Source organism: Podospora pseudocomata, chromosome 5 (genome assembly GCF_035222375.1).
Source record: "Podospora pseudocomata strain CBS 415.72m chromosome 5, whole genome shotgun sequence".
Lineage (NCBI taxonomy): Eukaryota > Fungi > Ascomycota > Sordariomycetes > Sordariales > Podosporaceae > Podospora > Podospora pseudocomata.
Window position 1 is genome coordinate 3498639 of NC_085889.1, and position 19469 is coordinate 3518107.

At 53.2% G+C, this 19469-nt stretch overlaps 7 protein-coding genes and 1 non-coding gene across 8 annotated transcripts; 4 read left to right on the forward strand and 4 right to left on the reverse strand.

The window, feature by feature from the left end:
• Positions 1-2960: 2960 nt before the first annotated feature.
• On the forward strand, positions 2961-4697 carry QC762_0085330 (uncharacterized protein; the record flags this gene model as incomplete). Its single annotated transcript, XM_062883985.1, has 1 exon — positions 2961-4697. The coding sequence occupies one exon, from the start codon at positions 2961-2963 to the stop codon at positions 4695-4697; it is 1737 nt and encodes a 578-aa protein (XP_062742578.1).
• On the reverse strand, positions 4106-4765 carry QC762_0085340 (uncharacterized protein; the record flags this gene model as incomplete). The annotated part of the gene is made up of 2 exons (XM_062883986.1): positions 4106-4124; positions 4479-4765. The coding sequence occupies 2 exons, from the start codon at positions 4763-4765 to the stop codon at positions 4106-4108; spliced, it is 306 nt and encodes a 101-aa protein (XP_062742579.1).
• A 357-nt stretch (positions 4766-5122) lies between these two features.
• On the reverse strand, positions 5123-6416 carry QC762_508410 (uncharacterized protein; the record flags this gene model as incomplete). The annotated part of the gene is made up of 2 exons (XM_062891252.1): positions 5480-6416; positions 5123-5420 (listed from the first exon to the last, which is right to left on the reverse strand). Exons 1-2 carry the CDS (start codon positions 5788-5790, stop codon positions 5123-5125), a joined length of 609 nt encoding a protein of 202 aa, XP_062742580.1. The 5' UTR covers positions 5791-6416.
• Positions 6355-6949, forward strand: HNT1 (Adenosine 5'-monophosphoramidase; the record flags this gene model as incomplete). The annotated part of the gene is made up of 2 exons (XM_062891253.1): positions 6355-6403; positions 6465-6949. 2 exons carry the CDS (start codon positions 6355-6357, stop codon positions 6830-6832), a joined length of 417 nt encoding a protein of 138 aa, XP_062742581.1. The 3' UTR covers positions 6833-6949.
• A 56-nt stretch (positions 6950-7005) lies between these two features.
• On the forward strand, positions 7006-7076 carry QC762_0085370. The gene has a single exon. It is a non-coding gene; the product is annotated as a tRNA-Gly (tRNA).
• Positions 7077-7841: 765 nt separating this feature from the next.
• On the forward strand, positions 7842-9841 carry QC762_508430 (uncharacterized protein). The gene is made up of 3 exons (XM_062891254.1): positions 7842-8966; positions 9017-9459; positions 9514-9841. Exons 1-3 carry the CDS (start codon positions 8139-8141, stop codon positions 9689-9691), a joined length of 1449 nt encoding a protein of 482 aa, XP_062742582.1. The 5' UTR covers positions 7842-8138; the 3' UTR covers positions 9692-9841.
• QC762_508440 (uncharacterized protein) lies at positions 9680-13252 on the reverse strand. Its single transcript, XM_062891255.1, has 2 exons — positions 12082-13252; positions 9680-12019 (listed from the first exon to the last, which is right to left on the reverse strand). Exons 1-2 carry the CDS (start codon positions 12664-12666, stop codon positions 10511-10513), a joined length of 2094 nt encoding a protein of 697 aa, XP_062742583.1. The 5' UTR covers positions 12667-13252; the 3' UTR covers positions 9680-10510.
• A 3002-nt stretch (positions 13253-16254) lies between these two features.
• QC762_508450 (uncharacterized protein) lies at positions 16255-18547 on the reverse strand (the record flags this gene model as incomplete). The annotated part of the gene is made up of 3 exons (XM_062891256.1): positions 17484-18547; positions 17320-17425; positions 16255-17252 (listed from the first exon to the last, which is right to left on the reverse strand). Exons 1-3 carry the CDS (start codon positions 17943-17945, stop codon positions 16255-16257), a joined length of 1566 nt encoding a protein of 521 aa, XP_062742584.1. The 5' UTR covers positions 17946-18547.
• Between the last annotated feature and the right edge of the window lie 922 nt (positions 18548-19469).

Consider the following 19469-nt stretch of genomic DNA (forward strand, 5'->3'; position numbering starts at 1 on the left):
GCCAGATGGGCCGGACTAGTAGTGACTCGGGCGATGGAAACGGCATATGCTAGCCACAGATGCTGGATACTACCTATATAGACCAGACCATCACTACTGCAAAAGAATCCCCTGATCTCTCGACCACGACATCACGTAGCATCTCGAGGATTCGAGGGAACCGACAACTGGGCTGTGTTTCTTGTCAGTGATCCAATGCAGCTAGAGCCCTCTGGACACGAGGATAATCGACCCACGACGTGCCGGACTGGGCCAGTGGCAAACACCTTTCGATGACAAGGGCCTCACGCCCTCACTCGCCGTGTCTCACAGTTTTATCTCGCGCAATTCCCGAAGCAGCTGAAATCGCGGTGGAGGCTCGCTGCAGTTTCTTCCAAGGTATTCCTTTTTTTGGCGGAGCCGCCATGGACTCGAGTTGGAGCCGCTTCAGTATTTTGTACGGCACACCCGACAGGGGCTCTTTGTCAGGTTAGGCCCGGTTTTTCCGAACACAGTGCGCCAGGACTTTTTGACAAGTTGACGCCGTCGAGGTGCTTTTGCACAAGATCTGTGCCTCTTCCCCTTTCAGAAGCTCTTCCCCCCCCCCACCCCCTTTATCAAGGAAAACGGTTCCTGTCTAACGTGATCTATTTCCAGCATCAAAAGAGGGGTGCGGCAATACCCCCCGGAAGAGAAAACAACAAGTCTGACGTTGCGCGGTTCACCAGCCGGATGACCGGTAATTAATCGATATATCCAAACGACCAACACCACCATTTTCTTGTTCAAATCTGCAAGGAACGAGGCAACCAGATGCGAGATTCACACCTCCAATTGTCCCCCTCACTGCCCTATGACGAAGGTTGCAATGTGATTTCTCCTACCTACACTTAACCTGTCTAAAACAGCAAACGCACTTCACCAAAAATATTTCTCTCTGTCTGCACACTTCGATCGATCGACTCCTCTGTGGATCATGGTCTTTTTCTCGAATTCCGAGTGGCAGGTCAATCGTTCTTGGCACACTAGCAACCTCCGAAAGGACGTTTTGCTGCTGTGCTGGCCATGCATGATAAACTTACCGGAAAGATAGATATCAACAAAATCAAGAATTTGGCAAAAGAAAAAATTTGAGCCAGCTCATCGCATGAGATCCGTTTCTTCCTTTGCCTTTTTTCCCCCGGACCGAGACCAGGACGGGAGACCACTGGACTGACCGGCCAATATGACCGGCCGCCCGTCATCCCATGTTGAAGACCACCTTCGAGATCAGCAGTATGACAGAACCGCTTGCGTGGTGTGACTTGGGTGATCGTCGTCAAATACTGTGTACTGCTCGGACATTGCTCAAGACAAGTCTGGCCCCGAGCCGGGCATTCAACCTCTGAACCACTGCGCTGGTAGCTGCGTTACTTGTGAGTCTGGTGAGGACGGATCTGGTAAGAAGCCCGATGAGGCGAGGAATGCCCATATCAGTCACACTGTGCTGCGTTTTTGCTGCAATCGTTCGAACACATCTGTCAGGAGGTTACAAACACCGTAATACAGCCCCAGCCCACCACCCAACACGCCAGTCTTCTTCTTTTTCCTCGTGAAGAGAACAAATGTGAGACAGCGTTAGACCCTAACCTGCACGCCCACGATAACTCCTCATACAGATTTGCAGCGCCTCAGTGCAGTAGTCTGAGTGACAGATAGATAACCATATAGAGCAGATCAGCAGTGTCACACGCCACCTGCTGCTCTTTATACAGCAGGTTTGTTACAACACAGTGTATGTGGTGATGTGGAAACCGCGCGGCCCGCGAGGCGAAAAAAATTGAATAAATAAAGAACCACATGGCGATCTTCTTGTGTTGATGTTGGCCAATGAGCCGAGAAAACGGCTTGCTGTGTGCTGAAGACTCAACTTCTGGAACAACACACCCCCACGGGCTGTTCCCGATCACCTAGCTGGACCGTTATCGGCGATTCGGGTCTGTCTTTGATAACGAAAGGTTTGTTCGGAAAGGAGGGAGTCGTTAGTTTCAAGCCAGCGATTCCATCTTTGGTTTCCTGGGATATTGGATCTGGGAAGTTTTTGCATCAAAAGGGCCTGTACAAGCAACTGTCATTCCCCCCTACCATAGGCAATAAACCTTCAATCCAGAGATTGTAACCCTTCACAAAAATTTGTACTCTTCATAATACAATAAAATGAAACGTTTCACCCCCCACCCCCCCCTCCCAAAAAAAGGGGAAAAAAAACAGAATAAAAAGAATAAAATAAAGGAAAAAAACATACCACCCTAATGTCTAATGAAACAAACTCAAACCCTCCGCAAAAATCCACTTGCGGGGCGGGCGGGCATCATGCACGTCCCATCTTTCATCCCATCCACTCAGTCGGGCAGCAGCGGTTGCTCCTGACAACCAGCTCTCTTTTCTTCCTTCCCTAAATCCCAAAGCGCCGAAACCTACATCTTTTTTTCTTAAACGACTCACACACACACACACGCACTCAGAAATCAATCTCACCTTCATTATCTCGAACGGTGCTCCATTGTGTTTATTTTGTTTCCCTTTCTACGTCCCATTTTGGAGGGGGAGATAAGGCAGAAATGGCGCGACTAGCTGGGAGCGGGAGGAGGAGGAGGAGGAGGGTGTTGCACTGGAGCGATGATCACGAAGACGACACGGAGCAGGAAAAGAGCGACAAGGGAAAGAACAGTGGTGAGGAGGATAATGATGATGAGGATGATGAGGATGAGGATGAGGAGGAGGAGTTTCCTTCTCCGAGTGCGTTGGGTACTACTAGGAAGAAGGGTGAGGTTGTTGCTGGGATGAAAAATAGCAAGGAAAAGAAGGAGGTGCCACCACCGGCGACGGTGAGGAGGAGGAGGTTGGCGCCTGTCCGGGGGGTGAGTAGTAGTTTGCTGAGGGCTTGGACGCCGGAGGGGGGTGAGGAGGGACGGGGGAAGGGGAGGGGGAAGGGGAGGGGGATGAAGGCGGTGGTGAATGGGGATGAGGTGCAGCCGAGGAAGGGGGTTGAGGGCAGAAATGGGAAGACTAAGGCGGCAAGGGTGAAGGAGTCGTTTGAGGACGAGCAAGAAGAAGAGGAGGAGCCGAGACGGACGAGGGTTGAACTCAGGACTAGAAAGACCAAGGGGTCTTCATTGAAAGAGTCGCTGGAGTCAAAACCAGAGGAGGAGCAGGAATATGTCTCTGCCAGGGAGGAAGTGAGCATTCTTGAGGACGTTTCCATGTTCGACGACACGTTTCATTCATGTGAGTCAGAGGATGACCCGCAAGATGACAGCGACAGCGACAACGACGACGAGGGGGGGAGCTACACGGAGCAGGGTTCGGACGACGACAGTGAATTTGACCTTGGTCCCCCGCCGAGGAAAGCTCCAGCTGCGGAGTCGCAAGGAAGAGCAAAGCCAGCACGAAACTCCAACTCATCAGTTAACTCTTCCCAATCAAAAAAAGCCAAGGCAAAAAACCTAGAAGATAGGTTTTTGCGACTTCGCCTGGACAACGTCCCCCTCCCACCACCACAATCAATGCCATTAACAATTTCGACCCCCACTGAGGAACCCGGATCTTCACCGCCATCAACACCACCCAGACCCGCCCCTGCTCCCCGTCCAAAAGGCCTAGTATCACCCACCAAACTCCCTCGCATCCCCAACACCCCCCACCGACCATCAACAGACATGTTCTGGTCCCAAGAATTCGTCGAAGACTGGAACGACCAGCACTCCCCAGCAAAACAACTTTTCCCTTCCAAACCACCACCACCCCATCCTCCTCCTCCTCCTCCTCCTCTCCCAACCACAACCAGCAAACCACCCTCCCCCGCCAAAAAAACCGCCTCAGAACGCCAATCCCTCAAAGAATTCGAAACCAACCGCCTCTCCCTCGCAGAGACCTTCCTCTCCCTCCTCGACACCCGCATCACCTCCTCCCAACTCTCCACCCTGTCCGCCTCGACAGGCGGCATAAAAATCATCTGGTCCCGCACCCTAGCCACCACGGCCGGGCGGGCAAACTGGAAAAGGGAAACCTTCCGCCCGCCGAATTCCCCTCCTGTATTCCGGCACCATTGCTCTATCGAGTTGTCGACCAAGGTCATCACCACGCCTCACAGGTTGTACAATGTGCTCGCGCACGAGTTTTGCCATCTCTGCAATTTCATGATTAGTGGCATCACCACCAACCCTCACGGGAAGGAGTTCAAGGCTTGGGGGGAGAAGGTGACGGGGGTGTTTGGGAAGGAGTATGGGATCGAGGTTACGACGAAGCATACTTATGAAATTGATTTTAGGTATGTGTGGGAGTGTGGGGGGTGTGGGATGGGGTATAAGAGGCATTCGAAGAGTATCGATGTGGGGAGGCATAGGTGTGGGGTTTGTAAGGGGGTGCTGGTGCAGGTTAAGCCGACGCCAAGGGGAGGGGGTGGGAAGGCTGGTGACAGTGGTGGTGGTGGTGGTCAAGAGAAGAAGCAGAGCGCGTACCAGATTTTTATGAAGGAGGAGATGAAGAGGGTCAAGGCGGAGCAGCCGGGGATGCAGCAGAAGGATGTGATGAAGGTTGTGGCGGAGAGGTGGAAGGCTGAGAAGGAGAGGAATGGGGGGGTGGTGGTGATGGTGGCGGGTTCAAAGGAGGGGACGCCAGAGGTGAAGTTGCCGGTGAGAGGGGGGAAGAAGGAGATTGAGGTGGTGGATTTGACGTGATGAGGTGATGGGAATATGTTTAAGAAAACTAAGAAAGATACCCCTGTATAGAACATTGTAGGCTGCATACAAGAAAGCAGATTAAAGAAGCTAAGTGAATCAATCAACTAACTGCATTTCGAACATGTGTACAACCTTGTTCATAATATTGATCAAAGATGGCCTTTCGAACAAGAAAAGCAGACTGCGCTTCATTCATGGTATGCATTGAAAAGGCAATATAAAAACACTTCGCGACTTCGTCAAAGATGTCCCTTCAACAAACATACCCCCATTCCCATTTATCCTTCCAACAGCAAGACCGACCCAACCCGTCCAGATAACCCAACCTATATACCATATCTAAACACTTCCAACCGCCAACACCCGGGTATCACACATCCCCATAAATCTCACTTGACACCAAGCTCCCGTCCCCCTCCTCGCTAAATCTCGTTAAACAACCCCCAATCCTTCACATCAAAACTCTCCCAAATCCTCGCCGCATACTCGACCGCATCCCCAATCAGCTCGCCCTGCTTCCCCATCGCCAGGTCAATCTCCTCCTCGTCATACTCCCCCTTGATGTGCGGCACATTGATCGTCACGAGGATGTCCGTCTGCTCCTTCTTCAGCCTGATCAGCGTCAGGATCAACGCGGTAAAGTCGGGAGCGCCCTGTCTCTCTCCCTCTCGCTGCCTGTGTGTTTGCGTCGCGATCAAGGTGTAAGCGGGGATATCTTCCCTGTTACGCCCCCCACGGTCAGTATTTGATGGGAAGGGGGAGGGAGGAGGAAAACATACGAGAGGTGGCTGATCTGAGTCTCGGTTGTATTCCACACCTGAACCGTCTCGGCCGCGTCCTCGACGCCGACGAGCTCCTCGAGGTGGGTGGTCAGGGCTTTGGCGTCCCGCTCAAGGGGGTCGTCGGACGAGGACGAGGAGACGCGCTCGGTGATGTCGACTATGATGGAGGTGAAGCCGTCTTTGTCGATGTAGACTTCTTGGTTGTCGGGGACTTGGCGGAGCTTGGAGACGTCGGCGAAGTTGGTGGGGAGGTCGACTGTGAGGGCGCCACCGAAGAGGGGGGTTGGTTGGAAGGTGTGGCGGGGCATTTTGGAGAGGGTACTCTGTCGGGCAGTGTAGGAGATGCAGTAGGTTGGTGATGGAGCTGGGGAGAGGAAAGGAGGTTTGCGACACAGGTTGCGACTGGGCAGGTGTAATAAGAAATGTAGATCAGGTATGAGTTTGCGCGGCAAGGCGGCAGTGATGGCTGGATGGCGGGGTCCAAACACAGCTTCGTGATCCGTGGGGCTGCTGAGAGTGGGCAGTTTGCGGGGTAACTGTCTCGTCTTGCTGCTGCGCCCGGGTTTTGGGCTGCGCCGCAGAAGATGTGTAACAGGGTCTTGGTCTTTTGGGCCTGACTACCTGATGAGGGAACCTGTCAAGCAACCTGGAAATCAAAGCGTCTTTATATCTGTAATTCGATATATCTTCTGAAGCGCTACAAGCCTCCCTTTTGCCCAAAACAGCTTAGCTCCTTAGCTCAGCTTCCCGCCAAGCCTCAACTCGAACCTCACCTTAGCCAGGGGAGAGAGCTACGTCACTCTTCCCCCGCTCTCTCACTCACACACCCTCACAACTTCGTCTCATCTCACCTGAAACTTCTCAGTTGGCAAATGTCAACCAAAATGTCCGCCGCCTGCATCTTCTGCAAGATCATCAAGGGTGCTCAACCTCCCCTCCTCAATCCCCTTTCTCACAACCCCTCACTGACCCCCGCTCACAGGTGAAATCCCCTGCTTCAAACTCTTCGAATCAGACAAAACCCTCGCCTTCCTCGACATCAACCCCCTATCCAAAGGCCACGCCCTCGTCATCCCCAAGCACCACGGCGAGAAGCTCACCGACATCCCCGACGACCAGCTCGGCGAGATCTTGCCCGTCGTCAAAAGGCTCGCTGCCGCCACCGGCGCCAAGGACTGGAACCTGCTGCAAAACAACGGCAAGCTGGCTCATCAGGAAGTCGGGCATGTGCACTTCCACATGATCCCCAAGCCGAACGAGAAGGAGGGGCTGGGTGTTGGGTGGCCAATGCAGGCGACTGATATGGATAAGCTCAAGGCGTTGTTTGAGGATATCAAGGGGAAGATGTAAATCGGAGATATCAATTCCAAACGGAGCTACTGTTGTATTGTCTGTCTGATATAATTACGAACCTCCTAAGACGTCAACACACTCCTCTTTTAAGATTTGCTCCTGTCGTTGCAAAAACATCTTTGCCACATATACCCTAATCCTTACCACAACTCCCATCGAATCAGGAAGCAGCATCAGTGGTTTAGTGGTAAAATCCATCGTTGCCATCGATGGGCCCCGTGTTCGATTCACGGCTGATGCATATCTAATTTTCTTTTAGCCTTTTTCTTCTTTTTTCTTCTCTTTTTCTTTTCTTCGTTTCTTTTCTTTTTTTTTTTTTTCTTTTTTTTTTTTTTTTTTTTTTTTTTTTTTCTTTTTTTTTTTTTTTTTTTTTTTTTTTTTTTTTTTTTTTTTTTTTTTTTTTTTTTTTTTTTTTTTTTTTTTTTTTTTTTTTTCTTTTTTTGTTCTTTTTTTCTTTTTTTTTTTTTTTTTTTTTTTTTTTTTTTTTTTTTTTTTTTTTTCTTTTTTTTTCTTTTTTTTCTTTTTTTTCACTTTTTTTTCTTTTTTTTTTTCACTTTTTTTTCTTTTTTTTTCTTCCCTTCCCCCGTATACTCCACCCCCTTTTTGGTCCATCACCTTCCAGACCAACGGCTTTGAGCTCTGCAAAAGTGCTTCAATACCTAGGTAGTTCATCCTCAACACTCAAAAGTTTACCTCGACTTAACCTTTCGAGGCTTCACTGCCTAGACCGCTCATCAAACCAGATGATGATTACATATTTTGCACCATTTATCATCCATTGTTTACAGAAACAACGCCATCACACGCGGCCAAAAATGCTGGACTTGATAGATCTTTTCAAGACTAGAAAAAAAGAAGAAAAGCAAAAAAAAAGAAAGCGGCTAATAAGTAGCCGAGTAGCGATAAGACGGCTCGGGCCATATCACACCACGTTGTTTATGCCGGCAGTGTGACATTCTAGGTAGTTCTGTTTTTCCGTCCACACACGAGCTTTCCCAAACGGTGGGCTTTCTGCCGAATGGGATAGGGATCGATGACGAACCTTCTGCATCCCTACCTACCTTGCCTACCTTGATTGTTACACGACAGTGACAACGGTGGTTCTTGTGTCGATAGGGTTCATCCGGCTGGCCGGGTAGAATGCAGGTAGGTATGGGATGAGGGGTTAGGATATGGAAGTGACGGGTGAGGAGGTCAAGGCAGTTTTATATCGTCCGTCCGTCCGTCCCCGCAATTTTTGTCTCTCTCTTGTCTAGGATTGTTCTCTGTGATGTGATCAAGAGTCATCCACGGCAGCATCACCATGCATCATCACGAGCGGAGCAAAATGGGACGCCCCTGGTCCCGCAAAGTCACCATCAGAGATGACACCATCACTTCCGCCGCCCACCTCACCCTTCGACAATCCCTCCTCCCCAACCTGCTCGTCACGACCCTGTTCTTCCTCTGGGGCTTCGCCTACGGCCTCCTCGACGTCCTAAACTCCCATTTCCAGCACCACCTCTCCATCACGCCCACCCTCTCCGCCCTCCTGTCCACTTCCTACTTCGGAGCCTACTTCCTCCTCCCCCCCACCCTCTCCTCCTTCATCCTCCGCTCCTACGGCTTCCGCGTCACCTTCATGACCGGCCTGGCAATCTTCTCCATCGGCTGCCTCCTCTTCTGGCCCTCGGGTGCCTACTCCTCCTTTGGCGGCTTCTGCGGCAGCATGTTCGTTGTCGGGGCTGGGCTCGCCACCTTGGAGACGGCCGCCGATCCCTTTCTTTCCATCTGCGGTCCCCCGCGATACTCGGAGATACGCCTCAACCTGGCGCAAGCAGTTCAAGGGGTTGGCTCCTTCGTCGCGCCGTTGCTGGCGTCAAGGGTGTTTTTCGGAAAGGGACTCGAAGAGCAGGGGGGGGAGGGGCTGAAGAATGTTCAATGGGTCTATCTCGGGGTGGCGGGGTTCGACGTGTTGTTGGTCGCGTTGTTTTGGGTGGTGCCCATGGTGGAGGTGACGGATGCGGATATGGGGTTGCAGGAGAGTCAGATTGACGGACCGAGAGAGGTGGGACCTTTCAGGAGACAGTACAACCTCTTCATTGCCGTCTGGAGCCAGTTCTGTTATGTCGGGGCGCAGGTCGCTGTTGCGGTGAGTTTTTCTGACCGCAAGAAAAGGGGAAAGTGGCTGACAGAGGACAGAACTACTTTATCAATTTTTGCGAGGAAGCCGGTCGGGATAGGGCTACTTCTTCTGACCTCTTGGCTGTGGGCCAAGGACTGTACGCCTTCAACCGGTTCGTGGCTGGCGGGTTGCTGACTATTCCTGCGTTCAAGCCGAGGTATATGCTTGCTGCTTATCTCGGACTATGCTTCGTCTTTGTCACGGCGGCGATGAACACCGCCGGAGCGACATCAATCGCGATGTTGATGCTCGTTTTGTGTTTCGAGTCTTGCTGTTTTGCAACCATATTCACTCTCGGGCTGAGAGGGTTGGGGAGACACACCAAGATGGGGGGATCGTTGCTTGTGGCTGCTATTTCGGGGGGCATGGTCTTTCCGCCCATGATGGGGGCGGTGGTGAGCGCGAGGGATGCGCATACTGCGATGGCGATCCCAATGATGGGGTATATTTTGGCTTTTGTGTAAGTTCTTCCTGGAAGCAGGGTGTCAAGGAGACTGGCTGATGTTGATGATAGGTATCCGGTGTATGTCAATATCTGGAAGAAGGATGTGATGGATAGCCATCGTGAGACGACGGTCGGTATTGAGAAGCCGGCTGTTGGTGAGAAGGTGTTGCAACTAGAGGAGCAACGTTCAAAGACGGAGAAGGAGCATGCTGAGGAGGGACCGGACATCCGGGTGGTGTCAAAGTAGAAGACGACCTGTTCCATTGTGCTATGTGGCTAGATAACTCCTCCTCTGCTCTTGTACCTCCAGTTTGACCCCGAAACGGCTTTCGTAACCGGCCACTCCATCACGGCTTGGCTGGTGAGCTTTTTGCTAACCTCTGCTTTATTTTCCTTCATGTCACACTGGCTACCTTCCGGACTTTTCTTTTTTGTTGTGTCTGCTGTACTCATTTGTTTTGTTTTGTCTACCGGTGGTACCCAGAAGCCATCTCCCACCGACCTTGTAAGCCTCCCTCCATGGCTACGTCAAAATAAGAAACGGGGAGTGGCTTGCACAAGCACAACGCTTCTCCGTTTTTGGCTTGGTCTACCCCGCCCGCCTTTCCCTCCCGGCTTTTGCTCAGGACCACCCCTGACCTGAGAGATCGAGATCGAAAGATCCGGGACAAGGTTTCACAGTCGCATGTCCTGTGGGGCAACACATCGACGAGAAAAACTGGATCACGAAATCAGAAGCTGGCACTTATCAATTCATTCCTACCGCTACTTCCTACTCGCCTGCTTGATCAAGCAAACTTTCGTAGTAGAGGCATATTTTCTCATTTTTCATCAGTATAACTCTTCTCCCACCCTCCCCTTCTCAAACCCCACACCCTCGCTCGATACCGCTAGGTTGAACATCCAGGAGGGTAGGTTTCGTAAATCTCGAGTCTCGATTTGTTGTCCAGAAGCAAGTAGCAAAGAAACAAGCTGGACACGAGGGGGAAAAAGTACACAACTCTACGCCGTGCTTTTCCCCTCCGTCATCCTCATATCCCCGAGACTGGTTCTGCACTAATCTCGTCTACTGCTCCCTCTCCAGCGCCTCAAGCTCCTTCATGACAGATGGCTTGGTAGCAATCTTCTTCACCTGCGTATCCTCCAGTTTCTCACCACCAGCATGTCTCATCTCCAGGTCCTCGATGGCCCGGATCTTCTTCTGCAAGCTGCGAATCTTCTTGGCGTTGGCGCTTTGGGCAGGCGTCATAGCACCGTCACCGCCGCCGAGAGGGGAACCTCCTTGAGGCTGCTGCTGCTGCTGCTGCTGCTGCTGCGCCGACTGTCCAAAGTGGCCGGGTCGGCTCTGGGAGCGGGCACGGTGCGTGTTGCTACGGTTGCGACCGTTGAAGTTGTTGCGAGACTGGCTGCGGTGCTGGGAGCTGTGGCCCTGACCCTGGTTACGGCGTTCGGGGCTGCGGCCCTCAGCAGGGGAGCCGTTGCCATATTCTCGGGGTGGAGGCGCAAGGCCACCCTCGGAGCCGGGAGCATCCGTGGCATTGCCCTCGCCCTCCTTGGCCTTCTTGTTCCTCTTCTTCTTGTTCTTGGCCGCCGCTTTGGAAAGATCGCCGCCATCAGCAGCGATGGCACCGGGAATGCCGGCGGGCCTTGTGAATTCGGCACCGGGGATTTGGTTGCGGGGGCGACCAAAACCGTTGGGCCCAATCTGGGGCACACCGTTGCTAACCGTGTGCGCAGCCCCGCCCTCGTCCTCGCGCTTGAAGTGGAGGGGGGTGGACGAGCCACGGGCTCCAGGAGGACGGTAGGCGCCCACGGGCTTGGAAGGCGTCTTCACCGTGCCCAAATATTTCAGAGCAGACGGGTGGGGGGTTGGCACAGGGTGCAGCGGGTCCCCGGCCGGGAGGGCATCCGCAGCCGCGGGACGCCACATGACGTTGTACAGCTCATTGAAATCCTCGTTGTACACGATGCCACCGCCAACGTGCCAGAGCTTGACGCCGTTGTCCACGCGAAGGCGCGGCGAGGTGGTGGCCGTCATGATGTAGCGACTGTCGGGACTCCATTGGCAGACGCTGGGGTTGCCACTCTCAATCGTCGTGACCTTGCGGTTGTCCTTCTCGAGATCGTACACATCGATCTGGCCAGCCAAGTTGCCGAAGCCGGCAACGAGAGCAAAGCGGCCGGTGGGCGAGAAGATGATGGTGTTGCGCGGTCCCAGAGGGAAGGAGTGGGTAGGCACAGCCCGGTGGTTGAAGATGGTGGTCTTGGCGGGCATGTAGCCGTAGATGACACCAAACTCCTTGGAGTTGGGCGACCACGACACATCATGGATGGGGCCTTCCTTGTCCAGGGTGATCCTGGCATCAAAAGAGCCGTTGGCACTCAGGAGATACATGTTGGTCTCTCCGTAGTAGCTCTTGTTGGACTTGTCCACCTCTGTTTGTGCCAGCACAATCAGGTTGGTGCCCAGCGCGTTCCACTTGAGCTGGACCTTGTCGCCCTTGAAAAATGTCTTTTGCGAGATCGGACTGCTGAACTGGGGGACGTTGTAAACCTTGACGGCGGCCGGTTGACCCTGGAGAAGTCAGGGTTAGCAAACTGTTCGAGCGTCAGGAATCGAGCGTTGAAAGAACATACCTTGCGCTCGGGGATGAAGACGGCCACGTTTTGGCTCTTCCCAGGCGCGATAGCAAAGTCGGTGACGCCCTCGGCGCGGAGACGGTTCCAAGGCGCCGAGAGGTCGTTGCTGTTGTAGAACTGGACCTCATTGGTGACCAGACGAGCGCAGAACTTCTCATCGGCCGTGTACTGCAGGCTCCAGCCCGACATGTTCTTGTAGACAAACCTGCCCAGCGGCTGCTTTTCCTGGCCTTCGGGGACATCCTCGATGGTGCGCCAGACCTTGACGTTCTTGGTAGCGTCACCATTCTCATCCTTGGCGGGGCGCTCCCAGGTGCTCATGTAGGTACCGCCTGGGGAGAAGCTGATCTCGTACACCATGGGGAGTGGGAGGCTGGTCAAGACGTGGCCGACCGAGGCGTCGACGACCGAGATGCCGTCGTTGGTAGCATAGGCAAAGTAGCGGCCGCATGGCGAGTAGACACAACACCGGAGGTTCCCTTGGGGCTTGACGAACCCAGGGAGGGCTTCGTAGACAGGCGCAGCGTCAAAGACGCCGATGGCCGTCTGGGTTCGGTAGGCAAACTGCAAAGGACTGGCCATGACTAGTCAAAGTCACAGATGGTCGCGATGTAGGTAAGGGCGGGGGGGGGGCGTTTTCTTTCGGGTTTTGGGCGTTCCTGAGGATGATGTTCCCGGTGGAGGATTGATGCGCAAGAGAGGGGCCGAGGAGGGTCACGCAAGCGATTGTTTTTCTTTGTCACAAAGGCGATTGAGGAGGCTTGGGTTGGACCGTGGAGCGAGCGCAGAGGGTCTGTCTGGCAAGCAGCAAGTAGTTTGGCAGGGCCTTTGGCTGAAGAAAAAAAAAAGCGGGACGAGTGGCTCGGGCAGGGAGGCGGCACTCGGGATTCAGGTTGAGCGTTGCAGGGCAGCAGCACGAACACGCGACGGCGACAGTGGGTTGTCGGGTCGAGGCTGGAGCTGAAGCTGAAGCTGGACGCAAAGAAATAAAAAACCGACCGTCGATTGGGGGGGGAGGGGAGACTGGAGGGAGACGGCGAAAGAAGAAGAGAAGCACCCTAGGGGAAGGTTGGCGAAGGCGGTGCGTGTGTGTGTGTGTGTGTGCTGGGACACCGAAGAGGATGGGCTGCAGGAGGAAAAGGGGAGGAGGAGGGTGGAGGGTTCCACGATATCGTGATCATTTTTTTACCATTTTTTAGTCGCTGATTCAGGCTTGGCCCGCCCCACCCCCAACCCAACTGCCACTACCCCCAACCCTGGAGTAGGCCATCTCGACTCAGGCGACCGGCATGTTCGCTGTAACGTTCTACTATTTTACCACTCGGCAACAGTTGCCCTTCCACTGTTCATTTTCTCAACAGCGATATCTATGTTACTTATGCTGCCTTTTCATTGAAGAGCCCCCATTCGACCCAACAGTGCTCGGGGTTGCCAACCTATCAGCGGCCCGGAATTTGGGCAATGGAGCAACTGATACGAACTGCTCAGTGCTGTCTTATTGCTTTACTTTAACCAAATCTATGATTTCTGCCGTTTGATCACAGGCCACTCCACACAATGGATGCCAATTCTTTTATTCTCAACGCCGCACCTTCAACCCTAAAGATTGGGAGGAGGCGAAAGCGCTTGCAAAAGGCTCAGAACAAGGCCCAGAACAAGGCCCACGACTCCACCGTTGACGGGGGGTGCACGGGCCGCCCGTCAACAGCCGCTGACACTCCACCCCGCTGACACTCGTAGGGCTGTCAGCTGTTCAGCCGCACTCAACGTCCGCCTCACCACCCCTTGACAGATTCAACACCAAGATGATAGTATCGTCCGTTGTTTATTTTCCAAGGTATCTGTTTCTTATTGTTTTTTTGGAAGCATTATCAGACGCGAAGGGGAATTCTGCATACGAGGCAGACTTTTGTCGGAGTTCTTAAATGCATACTGAGCAATATCTTGTCGTAGTCGATTTTTCCATCTACAACTTGCTACTCTGAGAGCTATCTGGCATTTTATTAGATTAAAAACCCAGCAATAAGATGGGAGGGGGCCACCATCCCCTCGAATGGTCTGTCAACGTGGCCCGTCCCAGTGACCGAATCGAACCCTGCCATGAACCAGACAAGGTGCATGGCGAAAGGACGACTATACATGCGGAAGACGCATAGGATGCCCTATATTTGTAAATGGGTCTTGCGTGTAGGGAACCGCGGTTCAGAAACATGTCGAATGTGTGTTGCGGGTGGGAAGAGCGCGTATAGCTTACCTACCTACCTAGGTGAAAAGAGCTGGGGACAATGGGGCGAAGACCATGAAAAGCTCATCGTCGCCGATTGTTTGTTTGTTGCAGGACGGAAGCTCGGAAGGCCCGGGAGGGTGTTGGGCTGGACAACTAAAGAAGCTGGGAGAATATTGAGTGGGGAGGTTTGGTGGACAATACGACTTGTCTTTTGGAAGAGTTGAGGGGGTTCATTGACTGCCTGTCTACCCATGATGCAAGACAAAGTCTCCAAACCAATGAGACATTGTTTGAGAAGGTTGGATTTGTTTCTATCGGGATTGTTCCCAATCATATGTCATCTTTGTTAGGAAGTGCTGCCGAAAGCAAGGATACTTGAAAGGGGAGGACCACTCGACCATGAGCTTTCAGACCAGGACATGTGTACTGAAATATTGTTGAAGATTAGGTATGTATAAGAGCGTGTCGCATTTTCTTGAAATAGATTTCACAGTATCTGTAACTTCCTCGATTAGCAAGCATGCGTTGGGCAGAATTTAGGGTATGGTACTGCAAGACAGGAAAACGTGGAATAACCATCCCATCTCGTAACATCTTTCAGATATAAATTGACCTTTTAGAAGCCGAGGTAAATATCCAAAGCCTGTCGAGTATCTAGGTGTCTTTGAATCCCTGCTGGCTATCATTGAGTGAGACTTTGCCCTCTTGTAACATGTGATTCAAAGGGTCATCTCATGATGTGTGCTACGACTCTGTAGCGCCGGTCTTTTAAGGTGTCCACAGCGTGATAAGGGCGCCATAGTCCTAGAGCAACAGAGACAAACACAACAAACCAAGAACATCATCTCTTCGACAAGTCATCATTTTTCACCTACCTGACAGCACGTTTGTCAGCAACAATTCTTCAAACCCCCGGCCCGCCCACCCGCGTCCAGTCTCACAACGCTCGGCTCGGCAATGCAATGCAATGCAGCTCACCCCGTCACGTCATCCAACCCTTTCCCAAGCGGAAAAACTATCAAGTTGGCTACCATCAATTTTGGCTGCTTTTATGAGGAGATATCGAAAGCGTAGGAATAACCAATGCTTACGGCAGAGATTACAAATGATCATAAAGACCTGTTCCTTGGCCAAGACAACACGCATACCTGGGTAATCTAATGCGAATCCGCGAACTACTACAAATCACAACTAGCTACACTTGCGAGAAAAGTACCTTACATATCCCACCCATCCCTTCAAGATACGCCTTTCCCCTGGCAGGTATTTGTCATGTACCAAGTACAGTTACATCAGCCTCGTGAGCTGCATACAAACACCCAACTCACAGCCTCATGATGCTTCCCTTATAGCCATACAGCTTCACCCCAACACACCAAATACCCATCGCCTACTCCGCGAAGAGTGAACATCATTCCTCTAATACCCCCCCTCCCCCCGCTTCCAAGCGAATACCCTGCAAAGACCTTACTCACCTTCCTCGCCTCTACCCTCATGAACCCTGTTTCATACTGCTAAGTTCGACCCCCTTTTTGCCCCTATCTCAACCACCAAAAAGACCCTATCACGGCTTTCCCCGTTAGATTTCAAAAAAAATAAAAAACACACAATTAGTACATTGCTTTTTTAACTACCTACCAAAGTACATAGAGTACACTATTAATCCAGTTCCAATATCCATGCGTGTACGTAACCCCCCAGCTTATGTATGTACGTAACTCTCCCCCCTCTGCCTAGCAGTGGCGGTGTTATTTCCATGTGTATGTTGTTGCTCACTCAGTCCAGTCTCCCGTCCTGACGTATATTCAACGAATCGCCAGCCAGCCAGCTGATCAGACTCCGGGTCTAGAACATCAACATCGTACACCCTCCTCTCGTCTCGTCTCACTCCCACCCCTTTCGCTCACCGCCCCTTTGACCACTCCCACCCACTCCCTCGTCCCCTAGAGTCTGATATTCAACCCCCCATCCCTCCCTCCCCCCTCGCCCCCCAGCCCCGTCCACCCACTCCAATACCCGACCATCTTCCACGCCCCCCTCAGGCACACCCCCCCATTCCCCTCCCCATCAAACTCCCTCCCCAGCTCAAACAACGTCCTCATGACCCTCAGCCAAGGCCCATTCCCCCACCTACCCTGGCCCGTCCCCCCCTCGTTGCAAAACACGTCGTAAACCGCCCGCCAATCATGCCCCTCCTGTAACTCCATCCCCATCAGCAACTCCCCATCCACCACCGGCCTCAGCTGCGTAACATAAACCAAAACAAACAACAGCCAGACCCCCCTCGCAACCACAACCCTCTGCGTCCCCTCCTCCAGAATAGAGAGCACAACCCTCAAAGAATTAACGGCCGTGACAAGATGTGCAAGATAAAAATCAAACGCCGGCCTCTCCGGCTTGTGCGTGGCCGTGAGCAGCAAAACAGAAAGCGAAGCCAGCTGGGGGAGAAGCAGCGATAAATTCCGACAGTCCAGCTGCTGGACGTACTCTACCACCGCCGTCCTTGCCGACGAGTTGGACAGGATCTGGCTGATGTTGTGATATCCCGCTCCCCCCTTCATCACGCCGCTGAACCGCCCGTCGTAGGCTACCCTTCTTAGTAGCTCCTCTGGTCCGAGGAGTTCTGATGCCGGGCGGGCGAGCTGGCTGCTTGTCAGGAGGTCATAGATGCCGGGCTGCCAGTCTACGGCTGAGAGGGTGAGGGATTGGGCTACCAGGATTGCGGAGCGGAGCTCTATCCCATCCGACAGAAAGGTGAGGGGGAGGCCGAGGGAGGAGAAGAGGCCGTAGACGAGGGGTATGGGGCCCGAGAAGAGCTGGGAGAGGGCTAGGGCGGTCGAGTTGGAGTTGTATTGGTTGTTGAGGAGGGAGAAGTAGGTCATGAAGGCGCGCTGGAAGCGTTTGTCGCCTAGGAGGGCGGTTTTGGTTGCTTCGTCGGTGACTGTGAGCTTGTTAGTACCCCAAGTGCCTAGGTGGTGAGAGAGAGGGAGAAGGGGGCAGTGGCTTACTGCTGCCCGGGGATGGGGTCCAGGTGTGGAGGCTGTCTTTGCGACAGCGGTAGGCGTGTTTGAGCATCTCCGGGGAGGCATCAAGGAAGAGGAGGGTGGCGAGGACCTTGGGGGGCCGAGTCAGTCTAGATGGTCATGGGAACGATGGAGGAGGCAAAGCATACTGTGGGGATGTCGTTATGGCGCCCATCCTGTTGGATCAGGGCGTGTTCGACATGGCTTTTGGTCAGTTTGCTGTCAAAGACAGGGCGGGAGTTTTGCTGGCCCATTTTGATAGAGAATAGACAGATATGGGAGGGATATCGATACCGGGATATTCTGAAGACACTGGCTGCAGAGACAAATCCCATCACACTGCTGACTGAGCTGCCCTTTATATCCATTCTCAGAATAGCAACGCCCAGGTACCGGACCGTCCCGCCCAGGTGCCGGTTACCCAGTTCCTCCCTGAGCATTGCAAATACCAACACCCCATGATGCAGAGTTCTTGGAATCCTCGGAGACTCATCGACGTCGGTGACGGATGAACCTGGGTTTGTCGAGCTGGGCGGACGCGGGATGATAGCGGGGGACCGATCCGGTGGCGGTCTTGGAAGCCTATCGATGTCTCGACAGGCCCATCCCATCACCAAGGTCTGGTCAGCCCGGACATAGCTATTGGACAGGTTGCGCTGTCAGAAGTGCTGGGGGAGATCACGACGATCGGCCTTGTGTGTGGGAAGACGGGGAAATTTGATGGAGCAGGCGTCTTGTGAAAGTGACGTGGGTTCTACACGAACGAAGCTGAGTCGCCGAAGCCTCCAAAAGTGCGGCATGGGGGTCACCGTTGACGACACGGAGGGAGGGTACGGGCTTCTGTGAGGTGCGAGGTGTCATTATCGATGTTTGCCGCCGCCGCCGTGGCAGGGCACAGCTGGTCGATATGACTGCATATCCCTAGAGGGCTATCCGTGAGTGAGCGGTGATGGTAGTCTGAGGTGAATGGGAACGGGAGGCTTGGCAGGAACATCAAGGCTGAGGCGACGGTATAGGGCCGAGGAGGAGGTCGAAAGATAGGATGAGGTGAGGTTCAAGGTGACAGCAGCGGGAAGCACGTCAAGTTCTCAAAAGCTCCGCTTGGCCCAACACGAATTGCAGGTCGTTGCAACCCGAGCACACGAGGTACCATTGTCGATATAAGGCTATGATTGGCTGAGGCTGGCCGATCACGACCTCGGTCAGAGATCCCTCCCAGCCAGTTGGGAACGCCTACAAGGTCCCAGCAGCCACTTAGAGTTGCAGGTCACAGCCGCAGCCACACCGCAGAGGGCTGTCGTTTTCCCATCCATCGGCGGCCCATTCGCCAACCCTTCCGAACCTCCCCAAGCAGATCAATTATTCATCATCCATCGCCCGCCTAGGCAGGCTATTATCGACAACGTCACTTACAAATTACTTACTGCAGGAGGACACCGACTAATGCTGTGCAAGGGAACTTCTGGAATCATCTTGCATAGGCACGCTTGCTGTTGCTGCGACGTTACACGTTAGTCACCTCACCTCGATTCTGCACAACCGCCTCACCACCTCACCACCTCACCACCTCTTGGCTCTATTGAAGATAGGTATCCGCCATTCTTATACGTTTATACACACCTCCCGACACCTCGGCATAACTACCCCATGATACCCATCCCTCCAGCTTACACAGTCGTCTCATAATCCTGATCCTCGTGCTCGTTGCCACCCGCTAGCTCGGTTCGAGCAGGAGCAAGCGATGAATTGCAGTCTCAGATCTGTGTGCGACTCTCTCTCCAGTCGTCGCGGCGACGCTCGACGCGATCCGATGTGATGCGATGCGAGATCTCCCTTCTTCGACAGGATCGCCCCCCCAGACGCCTCAAGTGCCCTGCTGTTTCGGGTGCAGCTAGTGTCACGGCCGCATTAGCATGTCTCACTCATTGCTTGCAGCTTCAGCTCAACCTGCCATCCCATCGTCACCCCTTACCCTTAGCCTCGAACCCGGCACTTGCAGACTGGGATTCCCCAGCAAACAACAAGCTCCCTCTCAGCCAACCCGTGCCTGCGTCTGCAGGCAGAGGGATCCAACGCCGATCAGCTTTACCAAGCAGTCTCTGATATTGCCAGGCCTACCTGGCTTTGTTTTGTTT

Bases quoted from the DNA above. Each gene is read 5' to 3' on its own strand.
- QC762_508430 (XM_062891254.1), top strand. From the start codon at position 8,139: ATGCATCATCACGAGCGGAGCAAAATGGGACGCCCCTGGTCCCGCAAA. The intron at 8,967-9,016 runs GTGAGTTTTTCT...GACAGAGGACAG, and splicing joins GGGCGCAGGTCGCTGTTGCG to AACTACTTTATCAATTTTTG. The intron at 9,460-9,513 runs GTAAGTTCTTCC...TGTTGATGATAG, and splicing joins GGGTATATTTTGGCTTTTGT to GTATCCGGTGTATGTCAATA.
- QC762_508440 (XM_062891255.1), bottom strand. From the start codon at position 12,666: ATGGCCAGTCCTTTGCAGTTTGCCTACCGAACCCAGACGGCCATCGGC. The intron at 12,020-12,081 runs GTATGTTCTTTC...TGACTTCTCCAG, and splicing joins TCTTCATCCCCGAGCGCAAG to GGTCAACCGGCCGCCGTCAA.